Consider the following 9,567-nt stretch of genomic DNA (forward strand, 5'->3'; position numbering starts at 1 on the left):
TGAACGGGTTGGTGGTGACCAGTGGGCAGAGATCCACGACTACGCTTTCTGCGTACAGTTACCCAATCGCCTGGCTGCTCAGGCACTGCTGGAGCTGCGTTTAATAGGCGTTCGCTCTCAGGAGCGGGTACAGGGTTAGGAAGGAGAATTCTTTTTTTTAAGTGGTGAGGGAGGGTCTTTTCCTAAATTCTAGAAAATCCTCCATTATACCTTTAAATAATTTTTATCTCCTGTAGCATTTTTTTTATCCTGACTTAATTACATACTGGACTCATGGAGGAAGGTGAGCAGGTGAGTTAAGTTTCACTAGTATAGTTGAGAGTTTTTTACTGAAATATGTTTGACTTGGAACTGAATGATTATGGTAATAAACTCTTAGGTTCTGAAAGGTGATTTATTCCATATATATGTGCAGAATTATCTGTTTGACAATGATTAGAGCTTGATTACTCTTTCCTTTTCTGTTCTTCTAACACAGCCATTGGGGCATGTGTTCACAAGCAATATATGACAGACAGTATTATCTGATACATTAAATAGCATATTTACCACTGGGTCGTCAATAAATATGATAAAATTTAATATCAATAATAAATAGATTAGAAATATTAAGATTTTAGCTTTTTGTTTCCATTTATCTCTCTAATTCTGGAATTTACTGATTGACAATGAAAAATAAGCCTAAACGTCGTGGTAAAAGTTCATGGACATAAAATGATTTGTTTACAAGAAATAGAAGGAAGCATTTCTTAGATTCTCCTTAAGGAAGTTGAACTTGTCTCAGTGATTTAAGCTTTTTTAACTGACTGAATGGTGATTGAATATTTAACTCTTGAAAAGGTTAGGGGTAGCGACTTTCTACGATGTCACAGCATCATTAGTTCACCTTATTAGTTAGTGTTTATTTTAATGAAAGACTCATACCTCTGAATGTGATATTCTGTCCTGATCAACCTGCCAACTGTGCATAAAGACCCCATAGGAATGTGCTACTGGGTGGGCAATGTGAGGCTAGGACTCATAATGTGCGTTATACATGTGACCCACTGCAGAAATCTCACCTTTTAGTCTGAAATGTGTATTTTAAAATAAAAATCAGTAAACTCTGAGCAACCCATATGGTTCCCTGGTTAGCCAAAGATGTGCTGCATCTCAGCTCAATAGGCAGGTAACCTCAGGCCCAAATAAGATAATTTATATCTGTATTTTCACAGTCACTTTTACAAGTACAAAGCAATTAATGGAGTCTATTTGGTCATTAGGTATAATAAAGTAATAGAAATAGAGAGAAAAAACAGCAGTCATCAAACATATAAATATGCCCAAAATACATACATTACATCGCAATCCAATATTCTGCATGTATATATGGGCTTTAATTGAAAACAGTTTTGATCCCTGAAAGCACCGTGGGAATATTGGCTGGACAGAGTTTATCAGAGAGAAAAGCAGCCAAAATCCAAGTTAAACTAAAAGATATTCAGAAAGGATGAAGAAATGTTCCTTAAAAGAAGTTAAAAAGATCAGAGTAACGTCTGGACTCCGAGAGGGAAAAACTGAAGCAATAAAAGTCAGAGTTTAACTCAGTTTAACAAAGTTGTTCATGGATTCATTCTGCTGTACTGCGCCTTTAAGACACACCGGAAGTGCTTGTGACGCGCTGGACGTGCGACCCTTCAATGTGACCTGCCCACATCCTCTGTTTATGTTTTCTCCGTAATTAAAAACATTTAATAAAAAATGTTTCTCACCAGCGTGAACTGTGAGTATTAGAGAGATTCTATGGATGAGGCTGAAGTTCATGTTTTATTCTTGGTTTTAAAACAGACTGTTTCGGTTGATCACGTGGACGTTTACTCACCTTTATGTGTTCCAGTTAGCATGTTAGCATGTCTGAGCTAGCTGCTTGGATGTTTTCTACCACTGTTTTTATAAGTAGATATATTTTATGCTGCTAAAACATGTAAACGCGGCTTAAAGGTTTATAGTAAAGTTATGCTGTTATAAACCCTGTTTGTTTCCAGGCTTGATAATAAAGTTCACCTTTTTTGCTCTTTTTTAGTGGCTAAAGCTAAATCCAAGTAAGTGTATCTACTCTATATATTTCTATGCATTAACTGCTTTTCATTTATTTTCTCTCAGGTTTAACTAGGGCTGCCATCTTTTATAAATTAAAATAACAGAAACATGACCTGAGCCCAACTAACGGCTTTTAGTAAAGAGACGTTTAAAGTAAAAGATTGCTGCATATGATAATATATAGTAAATAATAAGCAAGTTATAATCAAGTGCCCTATGCTCACTGCATTTCTTTAAATTCTATTCGGTTTATTTCTATAGCTCCAATTCACATCATGTCATCTCAGGTCACTTTATAGATCCAGATCAACCAGATCATCCAGTCAGATTGATTCAAAGTTTTCTATCTAAGGAAAACCAGCTGATTGCATCGACTCATTGACTCTTCAGCAATCCCTCACACTAAGCATGCTTGTAGCGACAGTGGAGAGGAAAAACTCCCTTTGAACAGGAAGAAACCTCCAGCAGAACCAGGCTCAGTGTGAGCGGCCATCTGCTGAGGCCCACTGGGGTTCAAGGAGACAGAAGCAGACATAGAAAAAGAAGCATAGATACAAAAGGCAACTGTCAACCAGCTCCACAGGCAAAGAAACTAGAAACAAAGGTGTTGATGGCAGCAGCACAGCTGATATTTCTCTCCAGGATGGAGTCACAGCCAAACAGGAACAGACCAGATGAAGCTACTATGAGAAAAAGCAGAGAGAGCAGAACGTTAGAGATTGAACTAACAGATTCTGCAGAGTGGGAGAATAGAGATAGAATGAAGCAGAATGATGAAAAAGGGGTCCCTATGTCCTCCAGCAGTCTAAGCCTATAGCAGCAGAACTATAGAGATAGATCAGGATAACCTGAGCCACTCTAACTAGAAGCTTTATCAAAAAGGAAAGTTTTAAGCCTAGCCTTAAAAGTAGACAGGGTGTCTGTCTCACGGACTAAAACTGGTAGTTGGTTCCACAGGAGAGGAGCCTGAGAACTAAAAGATCTGCCTCCCATTCTACTTTTAGAAATTCTAGGAACCACTAGTAAACCTGCAGATTGAGAGCGAAGTGCTCTGTTAGGAACATAAGGAACAATCAGATCTCTGATATCAGATGGAGCTTGGCCATTTATCCCATTATGGCCTTTATCCCATTTCCCATCAAACATGCTGCAGCACCCCTAGCAACAGAACCCCACAGGCTGATGCTGCCGCCACCATGCTAGACAGTCAGGTTTGTGTCCTTAGTCTTGAAAGCCTGACTTATTTTTCTTTCGACATATTTTAGGGTCATTTTGAAGTAAAGGTGGTTCTAACTAAGTGCCGTTAACATAGAGCAATGATGAAATAAACGAGGGTTAAAGGCAATTAGTATCCATTCTGTAATATAAGTCTTTGTTAATATCTAACAGCCTAATCCAGAGGAAAGTTTTCCTACCGATGTGGGAAGAAAATCATTTTGTTTTAACTTTATTCCTCCGATTATGGATCCAGGACTTCTTTAGTTTTTCTCATCTGAGTGAGAAAGTTTGGGTTTTCTTTCTTACCTTGAATAACTGCTGAGACACTAATATTTAATGCAACAACAAAGATAATTGTTTTTGGATTCAGCAACTCTTTAAAAATAATTATTTTTAAAAACGATCTAGAAATAAGTAAAAAAGTCTTAAATTAAGTGTATTTACCCTTAATTTGAGTAGGTAAAGGAGTTTGCCAATGGAATGAGTATTTTTACTGTTAAAATAAGATAATTAGATAAAATGCACTTAAAATAATGTAATTGTGTTTTCCTTTTTTTAAATGTAAATTGCCTCATTCCATTGCAGAGCGTCTCTTTTACCTCCTCAATTCAAGAACAAATGCATTTACTTTAGAAAAAAAGACTTCTGTAGATTTAGCTGTTTTCCAGTGTGCAGCATTTTCTATAAATACCTTTAAACTCTGAGCAGCAGTTATAGGTGAATGAATGGATGACGGTTAGAATGTCTGTTGTTCTTTCAGGACCATCCTGGTGCAGATGGTGAGCGCTGCCGGGACGGGATACTTCTTTAACACCAAGAGGAACCGCCTCAGAGAGAAACTGGTGCTGCGGAAACACGACCCGTTCGGTAAGATGGCCAAACGGCGAGCTGCATCGTTAGCGTTCAGTTTAATGGAGACTACAAAGGATTACAGGTTCGGTCCTGTTGGATTACAGAGATCTGTGGTTGAACTTTAGTCTGGGTGTTTTTTCCCCACCTTAGTTTGAAGACATCCTGAAAGTTAATCCGTCCGACCAAACGGTCAGAGCGCCGCTGTGCTGATTCAGCCTCCGACCAAACAGGAGTCTTAGAGATCACTGATCTCTATGGCTATGACGCAAATTATTGTTTACATTTATTTATCATACAAATGTTTACAGCATTGGAAAACAGAATTCATTTTTGTTTGACCTGCTGCACACCATATTAAAGCAAACACAAAAAAAGGCACTAAAGAGCTGCGGGTTGCCGCCCCCGGTATAGGTGAACTATCACGTCACTCTAGTCTTCCACTAACAGTGATATTATGGTCTGAATGGGAGTCGATGGAGCTTCTGTGGCTTTTGTTTCTCATGGCAGACAAGGAGAGGAAAGTTTATGACGTCACTGATTGGAGAAATGATGCAGAAAAATCTAAAGGAAGGAAATAAAGTCTGTCTCTTCAGTCTGACTCTAACATGGATAAACCATCACAGCAACAGAAAGAAGGTTTAACAGCTGGAAAAGTTTTAACATTATTTAACTTCAACCTGAAATCATCTCTGAATAACCGACCATTGGATCTGTAATGTGTCTCCATTGCAGCAGCTTTTCCTCAGCTTGTCTTTGTGTGTTTATGCAGTTTTTCAAACTCCAGCGCTAATAAACGTCATTCTCAGCCTCTCCTCCTGCTTCTGTGTCTTTGCAGTCAACAAACACGTCTTATTCCTGGAGAAGAGGAAGATCAGATCGGTTTGATGAACCAGCAAACACGGACAGCCTCTGAAAGACACTTTTATTCACAGAGATCATATGAAGCTTTGGCTGGGAGAGGATTCTGATTGGCTGCTGTTCAATGGAGGATTTCAATCATGGGAAAACATCCGTAAGACTTCAGCATGACGCTGAAAGAATGAAAACGGACCAACAGCAATGTCTGGATGTATTTGATATTTCAATCTGCTCCTTCCGTCGTGTGAAATTATGTCTGTTTAAATGCAATAAATGATGCCTGAATTCTTTCTACTGTGTTTACTGAGAGTAGCTGTTATCTGCAGAGGGTTTGAGTCTCAGAACATCTCCGCCGGCAGGTCCCGCTTGAACGGGAACGACGTCTGGGTGCCGACAGTCTGCACGCTCAGCGCCGCCACCTGATTGGCCCTGCGTGCCATCTCCTCCAGAGGCATGGCCGGGTGGTGAGCCATGCAGAACGCCAGCGCTCCGATGAAGCTGTCTCCAGCTCCCTGCAGAGAAACAGAACCGCGTAAAATAAATAATTACTCTGAGCAGCGAATAAATGGTTTGGCCAGGCGGAACCACAATGATAAATATTACATTTGGTGAAGGTTTAATGTCTATTTATTGAATTAGTGTTAAAAGCTAAAATGATAAAATTATGTATAATTTTAGGAGATGGAAAAAAAAGCAACAGTTTGATATTAAGCATCTTCCTCCTGTTATTCAATCTAAACATGAATCTGTTTAAAGCTGTTTATTTAAAAAGCACAATAACTCCAGATTGAACGTTACATAAAAATGAACTACTTCCTGCAGACATGCCAAGTCTACAGGAAGTTCCAGGAGTCTCCCTGATATCGATAGTTGTTCCCTGACGGCCGCCAGTCGGATCCGTTATCCTGGATTTTACACTAAGTGGTGTTTTTAATGCTAGTCAGAGCGAGCAGGCAGTGCAGTAATTCATGCATCATGTGTGGATTAGAACTAGTTCAATGAAGCAGTCACAACAGGGGGGGTGGGGGGTGGGGGGGTCCTGCTTGTGCAGCCTGTGCGTATCTCCAAAGCGATGCTCTGTTCAGCGAGCGTTCCAGGCGACCTGTTGGCAGAGAGCTGATTGGATTAATATGCCGATAAGTTTCTCTGGTTCCTCTCTGGCAGTCACCTAGTTACCGATGAAAGCAGTGCATCATGGGAAACGGCGGAGGTTCAATCCTCAATAAAAAAACTAAACTATAACATCCATTTAGCAGCAGAATATGCTGAAGTATATCCATGTCTATTGGAGGTGAGGAATGATGAGGTGAACTGAGTCCCACCAACAGATGTTCCAGGTGGAAGAAATGAAGTATTGACTTGTTTAAATGACCGATCCTGTTCTGTGTTTAAGAAATGACCGTTAATTAATAAACAGCTGTTCAATAAGAATCTCCACGAAATGAGTTTTTGGAACTCAGGATTATTGTGTTATTAAAGAAATAGGAAATTTATTATTTATTAACTTTATTGGAGGCAATTTAAGAAACGCAGTAGGTGGTGCAGCATGACAGGTGAATCTTCCATTATTCCCCCCCACCCCAATAAAGAGCAGCTGCTCATGTAAAGGAACATCAACATATAAACAATACAGAGTGTGTATAAGAACATAAATAAGGAAAGAATGACTAAAAGTAGAACAAGTGTAAAAAAAAAAAAGTAAATCCTTTCCAACGGTATAGAAATAAGAAAGAAAAAAAAAAAAAAAAGAAATAGGAAATTTAAAGCAATCGAAATGAGGCATTAGCAGACGGCACTTTTACACTGGAAAAAAATCTAGATAAGTCATTTTTTTCTTAAAATAAGTGCATTTGTTCTTGGATTAAGGAGGTTAAAGAGACATTTTGCAAATGGAAGAAGACAATTTACACTTTAAATAAGAAAACATTGCATTATCTTATTTAAAGTGCATATTATCTAATTATCTTATTTCAAGAGTAAAAATACTCGTTCCATTAGCAAACTCTCATTTACCTGCTCAAATGAAGGTTAAATACACTTAATTTAAGACATTTTAACTAATCTCTGGATGGATTTTCCAGTGTACGTCCCCAGGCTGGGCCAGTCGCATCACAGCAGCTCAGTGCATGTAGAGGTGATGAAGACCACTTAGGTGAGAAGGAGGATCAGAATACGGAGGAAGAGGATTTAAATGAGTTTGTGTCAAAAGCTAAAGTTAGCAGGACTGTGGATCAAAGCGCCCTGCTGATGTCACTGTTAAATGAAAATAGCTTAAATGATCCGTCCTCACAGCCAAGATCCACAGAAGACCATCTGAATGTCACGTCAGCTAAGAACAGGAAGTGATGGCGTCACTAACGCATCAACAACAATAAAGAGAAATGATCCCTATTAAAAGTTTGATGAGAATAATAGATCAGATCCATGTCTGAGTAGAATGTTTAGCTTGGTGGTGGCTCTGTAGTGCTGTGGGGACTATTTTTTTGCCCCATTTTCGGTGCTTTAGTCCTATTTTAACTCATCAATCGGTGGTTAATGAGGATTGTTGAGCTTAAACCCCATAAAAGGAATAGTGGAGGATTTCCCAGAATCTTTGAAAAGACCCTCCACTTTAAAAAAAAGCACATGCACAACCGTGCACCCGCTCCAGAGAGGGAATAACGTGTGTGAGAGCGTGCAGGAGCCCGTCTCTCCTCCTGAACGCTCCGTTTAAAAGTTGCTGTTTGCATCACTCATCCAGGCTTCCTTTCCTAAAGAACATTTGCAATTTTTCCACCATGTCAGACTAACTAACTGTAGGGAAAATGGAGACGAGCGCGTCTGTCAGCATCTCACCAGAATGATTGACAGTTAGGATGAGCATTCATTTAGATGATCCACCCGGGAAAAGATCAGCCTCCACTTTACCTTTAAATAACAACCAATCTCTAATAAAGTTCAGGGTTTGTTTTATGAAATCATTTCAAAAATAAAACACTTGATTTTGATTTAGTTTAATCTTTTACATATTAACTAACACTACAAATATATATATAAAAAAACCTTATCAACCCTTTAAATAAGCGTTAACCGGGTAAAATGAACCTGTTTACATCTCTGATTAAATGTGTTATTAAATTTCCTTTAATCTTGTTTGTATTCAGTAAATCTAACATGCTGAGATTAATCTGAAAATTTCATTCCATCATTTTTTATGTTAATTAGCGTTTAGCATCAGTTTCAATGGTAAACAATTTTTTATTTATCTGTATTCTTTTCTTTTATTCACACGTCTCCCCCCCCCACCAACAGGAAAATTACACCAAGTTATGTTTTTACTTAGAAAATCACAAAAACATTTCTTAAGCTTTTTGCACCTTCTGGCCTTTAAGTCACTGGTGAAAAATCTCCAGAAATGCAGGTAAACATTGTTATCAGCAGAAGGAAATAACTTTAGCTTTTAGATCAGCTATTTTCAGAGGAGAGAAAAAAGCTTCAATCTAACAGCATGAAAACTAAAGGAAGGCGTTTGAGCAGTAGGGGGCGCTGTGGCATTTATCTGCTGCTTCTTTAAACCCACAGCTGGTTAGAGAAAGCAGGGAAAGAATCCATCAGTCAGCTTTTTCTGAATAAAACATCACTGAGAACTTTATCATTTCATGTTTGATTTCCTAAAATCTCAAATCAAAAACTATTATTTAGATTAATCATGTTTGTTACTGAAAAAAATGTCCAGTTGTACTAAAATAATCTTGGATTAGGAAAGGAAGTAATGGCAGCTTTCTGCTCCAAAGATCTCCATAAACGACGACTTCAGTTCTTTGAGCATCTTAGTTTTCCTGGAAACACGAAGCTTCTCTGCTACAGACTGTTTCTGATTTTTCCTCATAAATCCTCCTTTTTTCCATCCTGGTCTATTGATAACGATGGAATGTGCCGTCTGCACCCTGGAGGGGCTGGTCTGCTGCGGCGGTGGGGGGGGGGGGTCTATGCTGGGAAAGGGAGCAGTGGTATGTAGGGACACGCTCTTGTTTAACCGCAAACGGCCCCTCAACGCTGGTTCTCACAAGCCCGTTCCATTACTCATCACCCCCCCCATCAGAGTAATCCTTTTGTCTGGGGATAAGGCAAGGCGGCAAAATAAAAACCACCATGGTGACCCGCTCAGAGAACAGAAAGGTTCTGACAGGCTTCTGTGTTCTCAGCATCCAAACCTTCAGCTGATTTGACATTTAAAGGCAATTATCACCCCCCCCCCCTCTCTGCTTGGACTACTGGGATGCTGGAAAGAGTGACATCAGAGATGAAACATTTCTCAGGCCTGCTGGATTTCCACCTTTAAGCTCAGGGCCTGTTTACATCTGTCTGCCCGCTGGGCCCCCGCCTGCAGGGAAAGGACCCCACGGTTCAGACCTGGACGTGTCCCACTGGGCCCCCGCCTGCAGGGAAAGGACCCCACGGTTCAGACCCGGACGCGTCCCGCTGGGCCCCCGCCTGCAGGGAAAGGACCCCACAGTTCAGACCTGGACGCGTCCCACTGGGCCCCCGCCTGCAGGGAAAGGACCCCACAGTTCAGACCTG

At 39.9% G+C, this 9,567-nt stretch overlaps 2 protein-coding genes across 2 annotated transcripts in view; one reads left to right on the plus strand and one right to left on the minus strand.

The window, feature by feature from the left end:
* Positions 1 to 1,656: 1,656 nt before the first annotated feature.
* Positions 1,657 to 5,261, plus strand: mrpl33 (mitochondrial ribosomal protein L33). The gene is made up of 4 exons (XM_015384857.1): positions 1,657 to 1,762; positions 2,063 to 2,081; positions 4,058 to 4,164; positions 4,985 to 5,261. The coding sequence occupies exons 1-4, from the start codon at positions 1,741 to 1,743 to the stop codon at positions 5,032 to 5,034; spliced, it is 198 nt and encodes a 65-aa protein (XP_015240343.1). The 5' UTR covers positions 1,657 to 1,740; the 3' UTR covers positions 5,035 to 5,261.
* A 22-nt stretch (positions 5,262 to 5,283) lies between these two features.
* rbks (ribokinase) overlaps positions 5,284 to 9,567 on the minus strand; it is a 45,591-nt gene continuing 41,307 nt past the window's right edge. The window contains exon 9 of the mRNA XM_015384856.1: positions 5,284 to 5,519. Coding sequence (XP_015240342.1) covers positions 5,346 to 5,519 — 174 coding nt within the window. The 3' untranslated portion in view covers positions 5,284 to 5,345. The remainder of the gene's footprint in view (positions 5,520 to 9,567) is intronic.

This window comes from Cyprinodon variegatus, unplaced genomic scaffold (genome assembly GCF_000732505.1).
Source record: "Cyprinodon variegatus isolate N-32 unplaced genomic scaffold, C_variegatus-1.0 Scaffold325, whole genome shotgun sequence".
Taxonomy (NCBI): Eukaryota; Metazoa; Chordata; class Actinopteri; order Cyprinodontiformes; family Cyprinodontidae; genus Cyprinodon; species Cyprinodon variegatus.